At 38.1% G+C, this 20775-nt stretch overlaps 2 protein-coding genes and 1 non-coding gene across 9 annotated transcripts; 2 read left to right on the plus strand and 1 right to left on the minus strand.

Moving 5' to 3' along the window:
- The first annotated feature begins 2665 nt into the window (after positions 1 to 2665).
- LOC110866633 (F-box/FBD/LRR-repeat protein At1g13570) lies at positions 2666 to 5092 on the plus strand. The gene is made up of 5 exons (XM_022115777.2): positions 2666 to 2817; positions 3440 to 4094; positions 4171 to 4272; positions 4365 to 4520; positions 4596 to 5092. Exons 2-5 carry the CDS (start codon positions 3483 to 3485, stop codon positions 4854 to 4856), a joined length of 1131 nt encoding a protein of 376 aa, XP_021971469.1. The 5' UTR covers positions 2666 to 2817; positions 3440 to 3482; the 3' UTR covers positions 4857 to 5092.
- A 1277-nt stretch (positions 5093 to 6369) lies between these two features.
- On the plus strand, positions 6370 to 17989 carry LOC110866637 (F-box/FBD/LRR-repeat protein At1g13570). Of its 7 annotated transcripts, none has more exons than XM_035976751.1 (17): positions 6370 to 6503; positions 6660 to 7296; positions 7372 to 7467; positions 7551 to 8066; positions 8150 to 8245; positions 8328 to 8486; positions 8582 to 9252; positions 9333 to 9395; positions 9552 to 10054; positions 15000 to 15095; positions 15179 to 15694; positions 15778 to 15873; positions 15956 to 16114; positions 16209 to 16878; positions 16959 to 17051; positions 17164 to 17214; positions 17698 to 17989. In XM_035976751.1, the coding sequence occupies exons 2-7, from the start codon at positions 6685 to 6687 to the stop codon at positions 8870 to 8872; spliced, it is 1770 nt and encodes a 589-aa protein (XP_035832644.1). In that variant the 5' UTR covers positions 6370 to 6503; positions 6660 to 6684; the 3' UTR covers positions 8873 to 9252; positions 9333 to 9395; positions 9552 to 10054; positions 15000 to 15095; positions 15179 to 15694; positions 15778 to 15873; positions 15956 to 16114; positions 16209 to 16878; positions 16959 to 17051; positions 17164 to 17214; positions 17698 to 17989. The 7 variants fall into 7 exon arrangements, 6 of the variants coding, with proteins under 6 accessions (XP_035832644.1, XP_035832648.1, XP_035832656.1 ...); XM_035976755.1 differs by having other exon boundaries at positions 17761 to 17989; XM_035976763.1 differs by having other exon boundaries at positions 8717 to 9252.
- Positions 17990 to 18552: 563 nt separating this feature from the next.
- Positions 18553 to 18624, minus strand: TRNAD-GUC. The gene has a single exon. It is a non-coding gene; the product is annotated as a tRNA-Asp (tRNA).
- Between the last annotated feature and the right edge of the window lie 2151 nt (positions 18625 to 20775).

Consider the following 20775-nt stretch of genomic DNA (forward strand, 5'->3'; position numbering starts at 1 on the left):
TTGTTGTTTTGCTTCTGAAAAAATGGATGATGAGTGTTTTTATTATTGATTTGATGTTTTAGACTCGTGATTTGGGTTGAATGTTTGGGAATTTGGGTGACGTAAGCAACACATTACGAGATTATATGGTGCAGTGGTGGGGATAGTGGTGGTGCGGTGGTGGGGGGTAGTGGTGGTGGTAGAGAGAGAGAGAGAGAGAGAGAGAGAGAGAGAGAGAGAGAAAGTGAAGTGAATTGTGTAAATATGAAACATTTATTTATTTTATATATAATGTATAATAATATTACACTCTTATGCATTAAAGACTTGTTAATCATATTCTTGTGCATATAAAAGTTGTACTTTGTGTGTAAATGACTAAATTGCCATCGTAGTTAACAGACTTGGTAGATGATGTTAAAAATTGGACTCAAAACGTTATGGAAAAAGCGGTTATAGAAAAAGTGGTTAGGGACTCAGGGCGTTAAACTTTTTTATTTTGGACTCAAGTGGTTAAAACCACTAAAACACAGGGAGTCAAAAAGTAATTTACTCTTAAATTAATGTGCGACTATGAAGTGACGTATCTTATGCAAGGCTGTCCCAACGTTTTTAGAGACCCTAAGCAAACTACGAAGTGGAGACTCTTTTGCAAAATTATTCTTTCAATATGTTTAGTAACAAAACCCTCATCCTTTACTCGGGTTGGCACCGGCAATTTTAAGTTAAAAAGTTTATAGTTGGCGAAGTTAATTTTTTATGAAAGTTATATGTTTTGTATATATATAGTATATGTTTAAATAAACGAATTAACTTTCGAGCAAAATAATTAAAAAAAAACTTAGGTTTTTTAAGTTAAAAAGTTTATAGTTGACGAAGTTAATTTTTTTTGAAAATTATATGTTTTGTATAAATATAGTATATGTTTAAGCAAACGAATTAACTTTCGAGCAAAACAATTAAAAAAAGTTAGGTTTTCTAAAACCTAAAACCAGGTATTAATACACAGACCATACCCAGTTATACCCCAACCCAATCATACTCTACTCAGGTACATAAGGTATGATTTTTCTCCTCTATACCCGTATGTGAACCCTACCCTACCTGATTTTTCAATACCCGATTCAGTACTAGAACCGGGTATTAAATAAAACCCAATTTGGGCACCTCTAAAAGGACCAATCCACCGTCTCGGTCGGAAACATGAGCGCTAGTATCTTCATCTCCCACGCACATACTTGTTTTTCTTCCGTTGATCTTTCTTGCAGTGGCGGACCCAGGATTTTTTTCCTAGGGGTGCGAAATTTTTTTAAAGATTTTAGACCCCCTAGCTATAAAAAAATCGGTTCATAGCGGGTCGGATCGGGGCGGGTCATGTAAAACAAGTAAACACAAACAAACGAAGTTTTATAGCGGGTCGAATCAGATCGGGTCGGTCCATTTCAATTTTCAAACAATCAAACCCTAGTTCCTAACTTCTTATCACATTAACAAACAAAAAAGCATCAAAGTTCAAACCATCCCTACTTCTATTTCTCTTAATCATTAAATAAAAGAACAAAAAAACTTATCTAAAACATACATTGGTCTTTAATTAGAAGAGTCCAGCGAAAAAAAGTGGGTCAACCCATTTCCTCTTGAGAAATCGCGACATAACTTCCCTATTTATTGTTCCTTCCTAATCCTATCACATACAAAATAAACAAGGATCTTCGAGTGTTCAACCATAACCCATGTTCCTTAATTTTCAATTTAAAATTTTGAATTTTAAGCCCTAGTAATTGTTATTTACCAACCAACAATCATATAATCAACAAAACCACCCAACTAAAGACTAGAACAACCCAAAAATACATGAAAATATATAAAATTTTAAACCTTTTTTAACAAATATATATGTATCTGTTTCTTTTGAAAAAACCCCAATAAAACATCAAAACAAATTGAATTACCTATTTAAGTTCAATTTTTAAATTTCATCTTTTCAAACCCTATACTAGAATCATATAATCAATAAGAAATTAAGAAACAACAAACTCATCCTATAAAGACTAGAACAACCTCAAATTACCTCAAAAAACATAAAACTTTAAACTTTTTTAACCCATCCTAAAATCCTATTATCTCATGACTCTTGAACAAAATCGCATAAACATCAAAAAAAAAAAAAAAAAAAAAAACAAAACATGTACCTGTCAGGGCAGCCTGAATTAACCAGTTTGCAGCTGGAATTTTGTAGTCGCCGGCCGGAATTATGCTGTCGCTGCGCGCTGAAGTGAGGCAGAGGGAGGGCGGGAGTCGCTGGGTAAGTGGCAACGATCTGGGTTTTTTTTTTTTTTTTTTTTTTTTAATTATGTGGACTGATTTTGTTTAACAAAACTAGTAGTTGGGTTGGGCTTTAATGTGTATTAAGTTATTGGGCTTGATGGATTGAATTAAGTTTTATTAAAGGGGTCAGTGGACTAACTTGTTGACATAATTTGATCAGATTTCAATCAATGTTAACAATTTTTTTATATAAATTCCTAAGGGGTGCGGACGAATATTTCAATTGGTGCGGTCGGAATTTTCTAGGAGGCGCGGTTGAAATTTTTCAAGGGTGCAGACAAAAATTTTCAAGGGCTGCCGTCGGAATTTTTCACGAAAAATACCATTTTTTTTCAAGGGTGTGGCTGCCCACCCCTTTTAAGGTGAGTCCGCCACTACTTTCTTGTGAATATTTGATTCATATGCGTCGATCTTGTTAGGGTTAGAAAACAGAGTCCTACGTTCGCCGTTAATCATACCGATGTATGTAGCCGAAGACATTAGGAGCGACCATTGAACTGTTCTGTTCTGGTAACATCACCTCTATCTATTTTCAAATCTGTTTCTTTTGATTAATGATAATTATTTAACGCAAGGCTAGAATAAAATATTCTTATAACTCATCGTTTGATAATTAAGTGTGGTATTTTAAGTTAATCATAATCTGATATAGGGTTCATCCGATAATCAGTATAAGGGGAGGGGGTATAGAATTCTATCACTCCCACACAAGCACCAATCAAGTTCCGCCATGTCAGCAACCATTTTTCCATCACTCACAACCTTTTTTTAGTGGGGGTGGTCATCACTCATCACCACACCCAACAATTTTCCCCCAATCAACAATTACACTCACAAAAAAAACCATCACGCGTTGAAAATATCACGAAATCAGATTGCGTTATACTATAACGCGTTGAACTTTTGTTGTGGGGGTGGGTTCAACGCGTGATAGAATTCTATCACGGTAAATAACGTCTGCCACCCCGTGTCCTCTAAGCTGTTCTGATTTTAAATGTATTTCTTTTGTTTGATGGTGTGACTGAGTGCTTTAAGATTATAATTTTTCTAAAAGAAAGGGTAAAATAAAAAATAATATGATATGTGTACCCTTTTATCTTAAATTTATTTTCACTGTATCTTGTTTATGCAGCATTACATAGTATCAATCAGTCCAACAAAAAGAACAAGTGAAGATGAAAACTAGAAGTATGTACAAAGCGGAACGAACGTCTTTAAATAGGCTTCCTGACCCCGTATTAGAAACCATCCTATGTCTTTTACCAACCAAAGAGGCAGTAAGGACAAGTATTCTCTCAAGGGAATGGAGGTACAAGTGGACCCATATCCCTAAACTTCGGTTTGAATTGCGTGATACAACTTCCGAGCTAACGTCTGACATAGAAACTGCAATGAATGCCATGGACATGTATGATGTATACCGGGTTTTGTTGCTGCACCGGGGTCCAATACACGAGCTCACCCTTTATTTCGACCATTACTGGGAACATTACGAGGCTTTTGAATGTGATCAGATAATACTTCATTTGTTGAGGAACCATACTCTCAACAAACTAACACTTTTTGGACTTTATGAAACCGAGGACATTTGGTATAAATTACCCGCATCTGTTTTCGCATTGCATCACTTAACGGACCTCCATCTTTGTACTTTTGATATTGACCATCCATCGATATTCAATGGCTTTGGTAGCCTTCAAAAGCTAGTCCTGAGTTATGTAAAGATCTCTACAAAAACTCTTCTACATCTCTTATCCAATTGTCCATCACTTAACACCTTGGATCTAGTAAGTACCCACTTAAATATACCTTCTCATGATCATGGACTTTTTATATTTATCTGAATATTGTAACGTGTTGCAGCATATAGATGATTATGAACACGTCGATAATTGCACAATTAACGAGCTACTCAAGTGTTTACCTTTGATTGAACATTTGACTATTTCGGGGGATGTCTCTCAGGTAATATTTATTCACCATCATTTGTTATTGAAAGATTTTTTTTTTTTTTTGAACTTTTGGCTATTAATATTTGTTTTGGCCTATGGTTCAAGTGGCTAGTTCTAGACTCGGTTCCGCAAGAGCTTCCAACCTTAATCCACCTCAAATACTTATGTTTGAATCAATATTGTATTTCTGGGGACTACGGATCAGCGTTTCTTCTTGCTTTGATCAAATGTTCCCCAAACTTGGAGCATGCGCACCTAGAGGTGAATGATATAATTATATCTTGTATTTTGTTTGTTTGATTCTCACTGACACAAAAAATGCGAACCTTCATGTAGATGGAGTATCTTCTGGAATTCTCCGTTGTAAAGGATAAATATTCAGATGTTTGGTTGGCGCATCTGAATACATTGGATCTTTGTTTTTGTAGCAGCTCGCTTGAGATAGAGTTTGTAAAGTTTATGTTGGCTAGGTCACCCAAGCTAAAGAAGGTGAGCATACTCACTGTGGTTGATCGGAAGCAAGACGCTAAGATGGTAAAAACGCTCTTACGGGCCCCACGCGCGTCCCGGGGAGTAAAAATTTGCACTTGGAAATGAAAATTGTTTCAAGACCTTTATATCACTCTTTTAACTTTTGAGAAGTAATGTTAGAGAATTATGATGATAATCTAATGTTTGTATGGCTGCGTTTTTACCGTATCAGTTACTTATCCAGTATTGTGATCATTTTCTTATTATTGTGTTAACTCGTTGTTTGATTATTTTTTATTTTGATGTTTTAGATTTTGTATATCCGGTCAGTACACGTGTATGTACTTTGTATTTATCTGGCTTCTTTCTCCTTTCCCCTTTCAGTTTATGTTTTGCCTTCATGTGATAAATCTAATTCTACTTTTCTGTTTGTTGAGTTTAACTTTGCTGACTTTTAGTATTAGTGATAAAGTAATAGTCATGATAAATATGGAACTTATTTCTTGTCTGAAAGTAAATTTTACACATACATGTTTATGTTTTGTACTTCCACGAAAAAAGAACATCCAGCAAGAAGGCCAGATAATAGAAGGGGTTAATTTACAAGCGCCGCTACATACGTGGTGTGTCAAAGATGAAAAATAGGAGATGAAAGTCACCAATCGCCATATATCCTTTGTAAAGCTTAAGGCCGTGTTTTTGTATATCTACACGCGGCACAGTAGCTTTACATAATTACAAAACACATTGTTCTTGTATATCCATATGCACAACACAACTATGAAATATCATGTAAAATCGTCCATGGTAATCAAGCGCCGAAACGTGTAGGGATAAATCCTATATATAGAGTAAAAGTGTAAAATACAATATTGTTTAACGTACGAGCAGCGTACGCTGTGAAATTACACATGTTGTAAAACGGAAAACCCTAATCAAGCATATTGAAAAACCATAATGACGCATGTTATACTTGTATAACGAAGCATGTTATAATTAACACACATACAAACTGAATGACAAGATCCTTGAAGTTGCCCACGCCCTATTATAAGGCCGGTGGGTGTGGCTTAACGCCACCCCGCCACCTCATCCACCATAGCGCTCCGGGGGCGCCATCGTCCATACCGCTGGAGTTATCGGGGGGCGCCATCCTCCTCTCGCCAGCACCTTAACGAGGTGAAATTGAGTTGAACGATGATATTTGGTCAAAATGGGGGCGCTATAGTGTAAAGTGGGTAGTTAAACCACACCCTCCAAGTTAAATGAAGGGGCTTTAAAGTCCCTTGTGTGACATGGACATGACGTGGCGCTGGCGTGATAAACATCCTCTAGCCTAATGATTTTGCACAAACCAGATTTTTGGAGCCAAACCGGGTTTTGTACACTGAACTGGGTTTTCTTCACCTGTAACTTTGTAAGTCATCGTGGGTGTTTGGCATTCCTTCACAAAAGTAACTTATTAACTTATATAAGTCAAAATGAGAAGTTAGAAATTCTAACTTCTCAAAAATGACTTCTCAAGGCATAAAATCCTTCAAAATAAGCTAACCCAAACACTCAACAAATAACTTATTAACTTTTGTTTTTATAAGTCAATAATATAAGTTGCTCCAAAATAAGCTATAACCCAAACACCCCCATTATGTCATGATGCACTAGCCCTAGTTACCTTTATTTTGAACTGGATTTTCTTCACCCATAAGTCATTAGGTTCTTCATCTGAACTGAAAACCTATACTTTTTCTGAGGAGCCACGATTGAACTGCTCTGGTAACATCTTCACTTCCAATTTCTATTTTCAAATGTCTTTCTTTTACTTGTAGCTTTATTAGGGTTACTCTAAATGCTGTTTTTCCCTTATTATCACTTTATCCTCAATTCATTTCCCATTTTTTTTTGTAGTAACTAGTGTTTACTTAATTGTAGCTTTATTAGACAAAAAGAACCGAAGATGAAAACTACAAGTATGTACACAGCTGAACAATTGCCTTTGGATAGATTGAGCACACTTCCTCAACCCATATTAGAAACCATCCTGTGTCATTTATCAACTAAAGAGGCTGCAAGGACAAGCATTCTTTCAAGGCAATGGAGGTACAAGTGGACCACTATTCCTAAACTTGAGTTTACGTTGTCGAATAAAGAGGAGAAGCAATCCGACATAGCAAGTACAACGAAAGACATGGACATGAACGATTTACACCAAATTCTGTTGCTGCGCCAGGGTCCAATACACGAGCTCACCCTTGATATGGAGCATTACTGGGAACATTACATCTGTTTTGAATTTGATCAAGTAACACTTCTTTTGTCGGGAAACCATACTGTCAAGAAACTCACACTTAGTGGAGTTCGTTCACAGGACATTTGCTATAAATTACCCGTATCTGTCTTCTCGTTGCATCACTTAACCGACCTCTATCTTTGTGAGTTTGATCTTCTTGACTATCCACCAACATTCGATGGCTTTGGTAGCCTTGAAAGCTTATACTTGAATGATGTAGAGATCTATACAAAAAATCTTCTACATCTTTTATCTAATTGTTCATCACTTAAGAGCTTGGTAAGTACCCACTTGAACATACGTTCTCATGTCACGGACTTTCTAAACTTATCTGAATATTGTGACGTCTAGTAGGATATAGGTGGATTAGATGAAGAATGCTCTATTAATGAGCTATTCAAGTGTTTACCACTGATTGAACATCTGACTATTTCGATTCGTGGCTTTCAGGTAATATTTATCCACATTATATGTAATTAAAAAAATAGTTTTGAAATTTGGCTGTTCATATATGTTTTGGCCTATGTTTCAAGTGGCTAGTTCCAGACTCTGATCCGCAAGAACTTCCAACCTCACCAATCCACCTCAAAGACTTATGTTTGAAAGGATTGTGCCTTGATGAGGACTACAGAATATTTCATGTTTTGATCAAATGTTCCCCAAACTTGGAGAGATTTGAGCTTGAGGTGTATGATATGCATCAAATTTCGCTGCTGCGCCAAGGTCCAGTATACGAGCTCTCCCTTCAATTGCCTGAATATGAAGAAGCCTATCCAGAACTTGATCAAATAGTATACCATTTGTCGAGGAAGTATACGGTCGAGAAACTAACACTTTATGGATGGGATAATGACCGTGAAGTACCCATATCTATCTTCTCGTTTCATCACTTAAGGGACCTTGATATCTCAAATGCTAATCTTTACCATCCACCAATTTTCAATGGATTTGGTAGCCTTGAAAGCTTGTGCTTGAGGAATGTAGCGGCCCCTACAAAAACTCTTCTACATCTTTTACTAAATTGTCCATCACTTAAGGACTTGATTCTGGTAAGTTCCCACTTATATATACGTTCTCATAATCTCATGTCATGGCCTTTCGAAACTAATCTTAATATTGTAACGTGTTGCAGCTTGTAAGTGAATCAGATGATACATGCACCATTAATGAGCTACTGGAGTGTTTACCTGTGATTGAACATCTAACTACTTCGCCTCATATCTCCAAGGTAATATTTGTCCGCATTTCATATAATTGAAAGAAAAGTTTTGATGTTTGGTTGTTAATCTTTGTTTGGTCTATGGTTCAAGTGGGTTGTACTAGACTCGATTCCACAAGAGCTTCCAACCTCACTAATCCACCTCAGACACCTTTGTTTCGAAGATATGACTCTTGTTGAGCATTGTGGATTAGTTTTTCTTCTTGTTTTTATCAAATGTTCACCGAACTTGGAGAAAATTAAGCTAAAGGTAAATAACATGATCATATTTCATATCCTGTTTGTTTTGATTATCGCATGCCAAAACACCCTCCCTGACACAAAAAAAGATGAACCTTCATATAGATTCATTGGGGGATTATTTGTCATGAGATATACTCCTTTGTATGGGAGGAATATTCAGATGTTTGGTTGGAGCATCTGAATGAATTGGAGATTGAGCGTTTCAACAACTCGAAGCCTGAAATGGATTTTGTAAAGTTTATATTGGCTAGGTCACCAAAGCTGAAGAAGGTGACCATAAGCTGCATACGCCCTGAGGGTCATCGGACAGAGTCAGAGATGGAGATGCTTAAAACTCTCTTACAGGCCCCACATGTATCACCGGAAGTAATAATTGCTTCAAAGGCCTTTTGATCATTCAGCTATCTTCAGAATTAATATTGAGATTTATGATAATAATCTAGAGTTTTTGTATGCTTCTTGTTTTTTCTGTATTTTTGTTTTTATTGGTTGTCTTTTAGGGTTTTTTGGCCGTTGGCTCCTACACAATCGGTATACTTAAAATGTAACTGATGCTAAAGAGTTAGAAAGCTGTTTGTCTCAGTTGGCTGATTATTTTTTATTTTACTCAAATTCATTATTTAAACTGGATTTGGTGGTGATTGAACCAACATTGCAAGGAAGCAAATCGGGATTGTGGATCAGAAAGCTAAATTAGTTATACACGGTATTTTCTTTAGTTATCAACGGCCTTGATTCATGGTTGAAGGCTCTTTAGTGGGCAGCCGTCTGTGGTAAGCCTTTAGTTCAGGCCCGAAACACTTTTCTCCATTTCGGGAACTTTTGACTCATTTGACTCGTTTTCGTTGTGCAGATTCATGTCAAAGTTAAGCGTCATTTAATGAAGGACCTGCCAGAAACAGATTGAACTGCTCTGGTAACATCTTCACTTCCAATTTCTATTTTCAAATGTCTCTCTTTTACTTGTAGCTTTATTAGGGTTACTCTAAATGCTGTTTTTCCCTTATTATCACTTTATCCTCAATTCATTTCCCATTTTTTTTTGTAGTAACTAGTGTTTACTTAATTGTAGCTTTATTAGACAAAAAGAACCGAAGATGAAAACTACAAGTATGTACAAAGCTGAACAATTGCCTTTGGATAGAGTGAGCACACTTCCTCAACCCATACTAGAAACCATCCTGTGTCATTTATCAACTAAAGAGGCAGCAAGGACAAGCATTCTTTCAAGGGAATGGAGGTACAAGTGGACCACTATTCCTAAACTTGAGTTTACGTTGTTGTCGAATAAAGAGGAGAAGCAATCCGACATAGCAAGTACAACGAAAAACATGGACATGAACGATCTACACCAAATTCTGTTGCTGCGCCAGGGTCCAATACACGAGCTCACCCTTGATATGGAGCATTACTGGGAACATTACAACTGTTTTGAATTTGATCAAGTAATACTTCTTTTGTCGGGAAACCATACTGTCAAGAAACTAACACTTAGTGGAGTTCGTTCAGAGGACATTTGCTATAAATTACCCATATCTGTCTTCTCGTTGCATCACTTAACCGACCTCTATCTTTGTGAGTTTGATCTTCTTGACTATCCACCAACATTCTATGGCTTTGGTAGCCTTGAAAGCTTATACTTTATTAGACCAGAATTATATATTAGTTTGTTATTTTTTGATTTGGTTTCCATAGTTATCTTTTCCTTATTTATCTAGGTCTAATAGTCTATATATTGTCCTGTATAATTCTCTTCTTCAATCAATAACAATTACAATTTCCCTTTAGTGAGTTTGATTTGGTATCAGAGCAAATCAACTCCTAATCTTTCTCTAACCCTAATCGGCGCCCTACTGCCGATCTTCAACCTCCAGCCGACGCAACTTCCGGTCAATAACCCCTTGCTTCAATGGCGGCTATTATCAATTTCTCTCATCAAGAAAAGACAACCCACAATTCCCACAAATTCCCCTTCACTCTCAAACCCACCAATTATGGCTACTGGCGTTCCATGCTTGAATCGTTCCTAACATCCCATAACCTGTTTGGTTACGTTGATGGTACGATCCCCTGTCCAGAACAGAAGGTACAAGTCGGCGATGCTACAACAGACAATCCCAGCTACACTCCTTGGATTTCGAATGATGCTCACATTCGAACATTACTCATCTCAACAGTCTCAGAAGAATCTTACCAGCACGTTCAAGGTAAAACCTCCAGTGCAGTTTGGCAGTCCCTGGAACGGGCCTATGCGCCCAACACTGCCTCACACGAATTCTTTCTCAAAAGCCAACTCATGCGCATCACTATGAAGGGTGATGAAAAACCAATTGACTACCTCTGCAGGGTCCAAGATTACGCTACCGCTCTCGCCAACATCGGACAACCGGTAAAAGATAGCGATCTCGTTATGCACACCCTTGCAGGGTTTCGTGAAGAATACACCGGTCTAAAAGGCAGCGTGCTCGGGAGAAAACCTCCTATCTCGTTCAATGAAATCTATTCGCTGCTGTCCGATCATGATTATGCAGTCAACAAAACATTCAGCCCCAACCCACAGGCCCTTCTTGCCACGGCTCAGCCCCCAAATCAACAGCCATCGGCTGTCCCAACTTCCCCCAGCCTTGAACAACTTCAACAGCAGCTTCAACACATTCAATTAGCTGCTTCTCAACTGGGGTATCAACTGCATCTGAACCCGCCACAGCCTCAAGCCTATTTTGGATCTAGAACATTCAGCAACAACCGAAGTGGTAGAAACAATCGTGGCCGGGGAAACTCGCGTGGATCTTTTACTCCACGCTCTAGAGACAATGGTGGCACCAGGCAGTTCTCTTGGGCTTCAACTCAGAACACCGTTTTTGGCCACTGCAATCGGTGTGGAATAGGCCACTTACCCTCTCAGTGTCCCAATCAGCAATCCCAGCACACTCAGCAGTCACGGCCTCCTCCTCAGGCTAACTTTACAGCTTTTTCGGATGCTGCTTCATCCTCTGGAACTGCTTGGAAGCCCGACACTGGTGCCACACATCATGCCACCCCAGACTTATCCAGCTTGGACAATTCTGAGGCATATTATGGTAACGATTCCTTACTTGTTGGCAACGGTTCTTCTATACCAATTTTTCATATTGGCTCCTCAAAAATCTACTCTTCCAATAAAACCTTTAATCTTTCTGATATACTTCATGTTCCTACACTTAAACAAAATCTTTTATCAGTTCAAAAGTTTTGCCTTGATAATAATGTCTTTTTTGAGTTTCATTCTTCTTATTTTCTTGTGAAGGACGAGTCTACACACACTACCCTCCTCACGGGCCCCAGTGAACAGGGTTTGTACTCTATCCGCCTTCCTCAACTCAAGACTTTACCCAAGGTTGCATTCACTGCTGTCAAGGCTTCCTCAGATGTTTGCACCAACGCTTAGGACATCCACATGCTCAAGTTTTTAATTCTATTGTTTCTTATTGTTCTTTACCAGTTTCGAATAAATTATCAAAACATTTATGTTCTTCTTGTCAAATGGGAAAATCATCTAAATTGCATTTACCTGATTCTACTTTTCGTAGTCATCATATTTTGGATCTTATTTATTGTGATGTTTGGGGCCCTACTCCGTCACCATCTCTTGATGGTCACCGTTATTTCTTGTTATGTGTTGACCATTACACCCGCTACATGTGGCTTTATCCCCTATCTCAAAAATCTGACGTTTACGCCATTTTAACCAACTTCGTCACTATGGTTGAACGCCAGTTCAACACCAAACTAAAATGCATCCAATCGGATTGGGGTGGCAAATTTCGACCTCTAGCTTCTTTTTGCCGTAACCTCGGTATTATTCATCGCCGTTCTTGTCCACACACAAGCGAGCAAAACGGTTTTGTGGAGCGTCGCCATAGACATGTTGTTGAAACGGGCCTTTCACTTATGGCTCATTCTCACCTTCCTCGGCGGTTTTGGCATTTTGCCTTTGAAACAGCCGTTTACCTCATAAACCGCCTTCCCTCTCGAGTTTCTTCAAACAAATCCCCATTTGAACACACCTATGGCAGAAAACCAGATTATTCGTTTTTACGGGTCTTTGGTTCTCAATGTTTTCCCTATCTTCGTCCCTACAACCACAACAAAATCGACTTCCGTTCCACGCCTTGTGTGTTTCTTGGCTATAGCCTCTCACATCACGGCTACAGATGCTTCGATCCTCTAACCGAGCGTATTTACATTGCTCGTCATGTTCGCTTTAATGAACACATCTTTCCCTACGCTCCATCACCAAAACCAAACCCACCACCACCCTCTTCCCCTTATGTCTCTATCTTTCCTAACCCACCGCCCGACTTTCCGGTCGAACCTCCATCTTCATCACCACCTACAGCTGACAGCCCCTCCCCTATCCCTTCGGTTCGATCAGCTCCTACGGCTGACACCAACACACCTTCTCACACCTCGTCACCCACAGCTGAATCCACCTCCATATCATCTTTTTTGGGTCCATCTTCTTCGTCTCATTCTTCCGCTGCCCCCACCGTTAATCAACCAGCAGCTACCCGATCCAGGCCTGCCAATCTTCGGCAACATCCTAAACAGCCGGATCGGTACAATCCAGCTGCTTACACCGCCACCGCCCCTTCTTCTCTACCTGTTGAACCCACTTCCTTTACCATTGCCAACAAGTACCCTGAATGGCGCCATGCTATGTCCGAGGAATTGGACGCGCTCTATTAGAATGGTACGTGGACTCTTGTTCCACCTGTTCCTAATACTAACGTGGTTGATTGCAAATGGGTTTACAGGTTGAAAACTGATGAAAACGGGAAAATTAGCAGGTACAAAGCACGCTTGGTTGCAAAGGGTTTTCATCAACAGCATGGTGTTGACTATCATGAGACATTCAGCCCTGTTATAAAACCGACTACCATTCGGACTATTCTGTCCCTGGCTGTTACAAATCGGTGGTCCTTGAGACAATTGGATATTCAGACAGCATTTTTACATGGTGATCTTGCAGAAACGGTCTATATGCGCCAACCACCAGGCTTCGTTGATCCCAATAAACCGGATCATGTCTGTCTACTTAACAAGTCTCTTTATGGTCTTAAACAGGCACCTCGTGCCTGGTTCAACAAACTGTCTACCACTCTTATTCAGTTGGGATTTCATGGGTCCAAAACGGATCCTTCATTGTTCATTCTCAACTCCTCGGGCTTACTTATTTATCTTCTGGTTTATGTTGATGATATTATCATCACCGGGAATGATTCCAACACTATTACCAACATTATTGGGCGTCTCAATTCCCTTTTTGCCCTTAAAGACTTGGGTCAGCTTCATTATTTTCTTGGAGTGGAAGTTATTCACAAGAATTCTGATCTTGTCTTATCGCAACGAAAGTACATTGCTGATATACTGTACCGGGCTGGTTTGGCAGATTGCAAGCCCATCTCTACTCCCATGAGCACCTCTCATGTGCTCCTTCCCGATGACAGCCCTTTACTTGATGATCCCTCTCGTTACCGGCAAACCGTTGGAGCTCTTCAATATGCTACTCTTTCTCGACCAGACATTGCCTTTGCCGTTAATCGGGTTTGTCAATTCATGCATGCTCCTACCGAGAATCACTGGTCCGCTGTCAAACGTATACTGCGCTACTTGAAAGGCACGACCAACATGGGTCTTTGGCTTCATCATAACACAAGCTATCGTTTGCAGGCCTTCTCTGATTCTCATTGGCTCACTGATCTTCGGGCCTTTTCCGATTCTGATTGGGCTGGTTGCCCTGTCGACCGTCGCTCTACGGGGGGATTTGCCATCTACTTAGGCTCTAATCTTATTTCTTGGTCGGCTAAGAAGCAGAAAACGGTTTCTCGCTCTTCAACAGAATCAGAATACAAAGCCATTGCAGACACCGTTGCTGAATTACTTTGGCTCAAATCACTTCTTCATGAACTCGGGTTGGACAGTGGAGCTCCTACTCTTTGGTGCGACAATCTTGGCGCTACCTATCTCACTGCTAATCCAGTCTTTCACGCCCGCACCAAACATGTTGAAGTCGATTACCACTTTGTTCGCGAACAAGTCTCACAGGGCAAACTCAATGTAAAGTTCATCTCAACAGGGGATCAAATTGCTGATATTTTTACGAAGCCGCTGCCTTCAGAGAAGTTTAATTTTCTGCGATCCAAGTTACAGATTGCTGACCGCCCTGAACTTGCGGGGGTGTATTAGACCAGAATTATATATTAGTTTGTTATTTTTTGATTTGGTTTCCATAGTTATCTTTTCCTTATTTATCTAGGTCTAATAGTCTATATATTGTCCTGTATAATTCTCTTCTTCAATCAATAACAATTACAATTTCCCTTTAGTGAGTTTGATTTACTTGAATGATGTAGAGATCTATACAAAAAATCTTCTACATCTTTTATCTAATTGTCCATCACTTAAGAGCTTGGTAAGTACCCACTTCAATATACGTTCTCATGTCACGGACTTTCTAAACTTATCTGACGTCTTGCAGGATATAGGTGGATTAGATGAAGAATGCTCTATTAATGAGCTATTCAAGTGTTTACCACTGATTGAACATCTGACTATTTCGATTCGTGGCTTTCAGGTAATATTTATCCACATTATATGTAATTAAAAAAATAGTTTTGAAATTTGGCTGTTCATATATGTTTTGGCCTATGTTTCAAGTGGCTAGTTCCAGACTCTGATCCGCAAGAACTTCCAACCTCACCAATCCACCTCAAAGACTTATGTTTGAAAGGATTGTGCCTTGATGAGGACTACAGAATATTGCATGTTTTGATCAAATGTTCCCCAAACTTGGAGAGATTTAAGCTTGAGGTATATGATATGCATCAAATTTTGCTGCTGCGCCAGGGTCCAATATACGAGCTCTCCCTTCAATTGCCTGAATATGAAGAAGCCTATCCAGAACTTGATCAAATAGTATATCATTTGTCGACGAAGTATACGGTCAAGAAACTAACACTTTATGGATGGGATAATGACCGTGAAGTACCCATATCTATCTTCTCGTTTCATCACTTAAGGGACCTTGATATCTCAAATGCTAATCTTTACCATCCACCAATTTTCAATGGATTTGGTAGTCTTGAAAGCTTGTGCTTGAGGAATGTAGCGGCCCCTACAAAAACTCTTCTACATCTTTTACTAAATTGTCCATCACTTAAGAACTTGATTCTGGTAAGTTCCCACTTATATATACGTTCTCATAATCTCATGTCATGACCTTTCGAAACTAATCTTAATATTGTAACGTGTTGCAGCTTGTAAGTGAATCAGATGATACATGCACCATTAATGAGCTATTGGAGTGTTTACCTGTGATTGAACATCTAACTACTTCGCCTCATATCTCCAAGGTAATATTTGTCCGCATTTCATATAATTGAAAGAAAAGTTTTGATGTTTGGTTGTTAATCTTTGTTTGGTCTATGGTTCAAGTGGGTTGTACTAGACTCGATTCCACAAGAGCTTCCAACCTCACTAATCCATCTCAGATACCTTTGTTTCGACGATATGACTCTTGTTGAGCATTGTGGATTAGCTTTTCTTCTTGTTTTTATCAAATGTTCACCGAACTTGGAGAAAATTAAGCTGAAGGTAAATAACATGATCATATTTCATATCCTGTTTATTTGATTATCGCATGCCAAAACACCCTCCCTGACACAAAAAAAGATGAACCTTCATGTAGATTCATTGGGGGATTATTTGTCATGAGATATACTCCTTTGTATGGGAAGAATATTCAGATGTTTGGTTGGAGCATCTGAATGAATTGGAGATTGAGCGTTTCAACAACTCGAAGCCTGAAATGGATTTTGTAAAGTTTATATTGGCTAGGTCACCAAAGCTGAAGAAGGTGACCATAAGCTGCATACGCCCTGAGGGTCATCGGACAGAGTCAGAGATGGAGATGCTTAAAACTCTCTTACAGGCCCCACATGTATCACCGGAAGTAATAATTGCTTCAAAGGCCTTTTGATCACTCAGCTATCTTCAGAATTAATATTGAGATTTATGATAATAATTTAGAGTTGTTGTATGCTTCTTGTTTTTCTGTCTTTTTGTTTTATTGGTTGTCTTTTAGGTTTTTTTGGCCGTTGGCTCTTACGCAATCGGTATACTTAAAATGTAACTGATGCTAAAGAGTTAGAAAGCTGTTTGTCTCAGTTGGCTAATTATTTTTTATTTTACTCAAATTCATTATTTAAACTGGATTTGGTGGTGATTGAACCAACATTGCAAGGAGGCAAACCGGGATTGTGGATCAGAAAGCTAAATTAGTTATACACGGTATATTTCTTTAGTTATCAACGACCTTGATTCATGGTTGAAGGCTCTTTAGTGGGCAGCCGTCTGTGGTAAGCCTTTAGTTCAGGCCCGAAATACTTTTATCCATTTCGGGAACTTTTGACTGATTTGACTCGTTTCCGTTGTGCAGATTCATGTCAAAGTTAAGCGTCATTTAATGAAGGACCTGCCAGAAACAGATGAAGGTGTTGCATAATGGTGTAAAGATTTTTTTGTTGCCAAGGTAGTTTCTTTATATGTATCATCTTCACTATATAGTATATATTATTGCATTCATCTCAAAGTTAAGCGCCACTTATTGAGGCTCGATTGATTATTTATTTTGTGATCTGCAGGATGATTTATTAGAACTCCATGACATCGGCCGACCATTGAAGTCTCGTGTGGTAAGAACATTGTTATAGTTTGGCAAAGTGGGTGGGTTGGGTAACGGGTCAAAACAAATAATTTATTCTACATGCAAAACGGGCCATATGACATTAAACATATTTCTTTTCTGTTTTTGTTTGGAATAATTTATGTGTTGTGTGCGTTTAGTAGGTTTTATGCGTCAACTGTTTATTATCTTTTGAGTAAAATGCCATTTTCGTCCCTGAGGTTTGGCCAGTTTTGTGTCTTTTGTCCAAAGGTTTGTATTTTCACATCTAAATCCAAAAGGTTTGAAATCTTGCCATTTTCATCCAACTCTTTAACTCCATCCATTTTTCTTTGTTAGCATTTCCGTCTTTTTAGAAAAATGTCTAAAAAGACGAAAATACCCCCGAGTTAACGTTAAAAAATATATGAAGTTAACGAGTTGGATGAAATCAGCAAGATTTCAAACCTTTTGAATCCAGATGCAATGGTCTAATCTTTTATCCTCATGGAAGGGGCTCACATTCACTGCAATCGGGTTGGGGATTGTTACCTTTTTAATGCAAATCTTGATTCAGTTTTCGCAATCTGAATGTTCTACACCTGCAAAAGTGGCCCCCACAAGGTCTAGCAATGGTAATGTACAAGAGAAACTGCACCGAGTACAATTTGCTCTTCTTGATTCATGAACAGATATGGTTAGGAAATGACAGACCCGTATGAATGTCATGTCGATTATTAGCTTGAGTTGAATTATTTGTAACTGTTGACTGGTTAGTGGTTTTGTACGTTTCTGCTTCATTTGATCATTTGTAGTTGACACGTGAGAACACGGATTTTGCTGGTTTGAATTTAGTTTAAATGCTCTCGGATTGGTTTAATGTCGAATCCGTGAGCACATTCAGGTAAGCAAATCTGTTTTGGATCAACCATTCTGGCTCGCAGGTCAGGGGCGGATCTAGCCCATATTTGTGGGTTCCCAGTGCGTTTGGAAAAACCGGAAAATTAGTGAGATCTTTGTGGAATTTAGAAAAAAAATAGTGAAAATTAAAGAGAATTTACCAAAAGAAACCTATTGGAATAAAATCTTGCATCTGCCACTGTCGCAGGTTGCCCGTTTATATTTATATTTTTGGAAAAGGTGTTGTATGTTTGTATTTATATATTTGAACATTGTGTTTTATGTCGTAATCTAAAGCAATCAGGTAGAGATGTTATTCCAAAAAACTAGTCTTAAAATGCATTTCTACATATGCTGTAAACCGTATTGTGAAGGTATTACTATTAAAAAAAAAAAGTGTTGTTCGGTGACATGTCCTATATTGATCTTGAAGCTCCACAACTGCAGGTTGTATTACTAAAAACAATATCGCCGCTGCCGGGGATCGAACCCGGGTCACCCGCGTGACAGGCGGGAATACTTACCACTATACTACAACGACTTTGTTATTCATGAAACCTAATAAAGCTAATAAGTCTAATAAGCTTTATGATAACTAAACAGTAGAATGTGATTGTTTAAATAGTTTCTTTCAAGTCTTCTTCATGGCTTCATCCACCAACATACAACCCCTACCCATCACCTATAACCACTAGTAAAACACTTGCATAGTTTACAAATCCTAAACATAAACACACAACGTTAAAACATAATCAAGGAAAAACACAATTACACATGACATTTCGAGAGAGAAGGCAGGGGCAAGTGTTACAACAACATTCACTCGTAATTAAGGGCTTTTGCTAGGTGTTACATTGATACACTCATTATATTCTTTAACGATGTGGTTTAAGTCTTTAATGCCAATGTTTCCTAGTTCATCTTTATAGTCATGGTCAACAACTCTGAAGTTATTTTATACAAATCTTTCTTGTAAAACCTGTTAAAAATTTGTGACACTCATATCTCTCTCTATAATAATAGTCGTGTTTTTTATTATTTTTCCTAAAAATTGTAAACACTAAGTGCATGATGTATGTCTCTATGGAGTTTGTAGCTACGTGTAAACTCGTAAAAATTCACCACACAATCAATTCAAATCGAGTTCAAGTTTTCATAATTTAAGTTGAAAGTTTTTCATAAACTAAATTTCTTTCAAGTATTTATTGGTTTTCCAATTCGAGTTAGTGATTTTCTTTGAAATACGAAAAGGTCTTTGAATTATATTTTTTCGAAACGAAACATGTTTAGTACACGGGACTAGTCTACAGAATTCGTAAAAAATACTAGAATCACACAAATTGTCACGAATGCATCACAATATGATGGTGACTCTTTACATATAACTTTCATGTCTTCGTTAGTTTTGTATTGATGTAAAGACCCTATAAGTAGAAGCATTTGTATTTGACGTTTATATCAATAATATGAGTTCTTCCATCTCCATCCCCTCTTTCCTTTGTATATATAATATTAGGATTGCTATAAGGTTGTTCCACAACACCTTCTTCATGACAAACAATGAGCTACCAATAGTCTAACATCATATTAAAAAATGAGCTACCAATAGTCTAACACCATATTAAAAGTGGGCGTATTAGTGTAACGCTTCGTATTTCTGTATTTTCTTATATAGAAAGTTGTATTCGTATTTCTATATTTAAAAACTTGTAATCGTGTCGTATTCGTATTTCGTTTCCAATCTTGTAATTGAGGCTTTGATCATAATGGAAATTCATTTTATACATATACGTGATACATACTTATGTTATACGCAATCAATCGTTGAATACACATTTATATGCAAAACCGAGACTCAACATACGTAGAAATATTAATCATACATGCATCATACTCATACAATATCTTTATACCCTTGAAATAGCTAAAAATGGGCTAAAATACAAGAAAATGACATAAAATGATAAACATATCAATGTCTAGGGGCTAAATTGTAATAAAACAAACTTCCGGATGAAAATTGGCTTCTCGCGGGGGTGCGAGCCAATTACCCTTTCAGCTCGCGGGTGGTGAGAAGCCTTGATCCGCAGAAAGTTGTGGTTGGCCAATTTTCTACCTCCTTTTCATCACCCAATCACTTTATAACTTCATTTAGACTCAAACCCTAATCCACCATTATAAAACCAAGCCTCCTACACCTCCATTTCACTTTTCCAAACCTTCAAACACTCTCTAATCAGCTGAAAATACAAGTTGAATGCAGATTCACCTAAGTCCAAAAGTGAGCCTTCATCTCACTTTCTTCCATGTTTCTTCGTCTCTTCTTTTTCTTGAAAGCCTGAAACACCTCTAGGAGTGTTTCCACAAGTTTACCATGGTAAACTAAGGTGGGACATCACCATTTTGTGGTCCAACTTTCTGTTTTGAAGAAAACTTTACTTAAACTTTTATAAATATGTTCAAACTTGTGAAATCTTGTACCTACCTTGCTTCTAACCAAGTCTATGGTTAAGGAGCTTGAGTGTGGTTGATTTCTATAAGTTTAGAGGTGCAAACACCCTCTAAACTTTCTATTTTGACAAGGTTTTAGAAAACCTACAAGTGTTGAGACCATCCAAGCTCACCATCTTCAATACGGTGAGACTTGAGTTTTGGTGAAAGTGTGAAGCATGGAAGCCTTGGCTTCCCAACC

Source organism: Helianthus annuus, chromosome 1, assembly GCF_002127325.2.
Source record: "Helianthus annuus cultivar XRQ/B chromosome 1, HanXRQr2.0-SUNRISE, whole genome shotgun sequence".
Taxonomy (NCBI): Eukaryota; Viridiplantae; Streptophyta; class Magnoliopsida; order Asterales; family Asteraceae; genus Helianthus; species Helianthus annuus.

Excerpts from the sequence above, each read along its gene's own strand:
- LOC110866633 (XM_022115777.2), top strand. The coding sequence starts at position 3,483 with ATGAAAACTAGAAGTATGTACAAAGCGGAACGAACGTCTTTAAATAGG. Across the intron at positions 4,095-4,170 it reads CACTTAACACCTTGGATCTA|CATATAGATGATTATGAACA; the intron begins GTAAGTACCCAC and ends AACGTGTTGCAG. Across the intron at positions 4,521-4,595 it reads TGGAGCATGCGCACCTAGAG|ATGGAGTATCTTCTGGAATT; the intron begins GTGAATGATATA and ends ACCTTCATGTAG.
- LOC110866637 (XM_035976751.1), top strand. The coding sequence starts at position 6,685 with ATGAAAACTACAAGTATGTACACAGCTGAACAATTGCCTTTGGATAGA. Across the intron at positions 7,297-7,371 it reads GTTCATCACTTAAGAGCTTG|GATATAGGTGGATTAGATGA; the intron begins GTAAGTACCCAC and ends GACGTCTAGTAG. Across the intron at positions 8,067-8,149 it reads CACTTAAGGACTTGATTCTG|CTTGTAAGTGAATCAGATGA; the intron begins GTAAGTTCCCAC and ends AACGTGTTGCAG.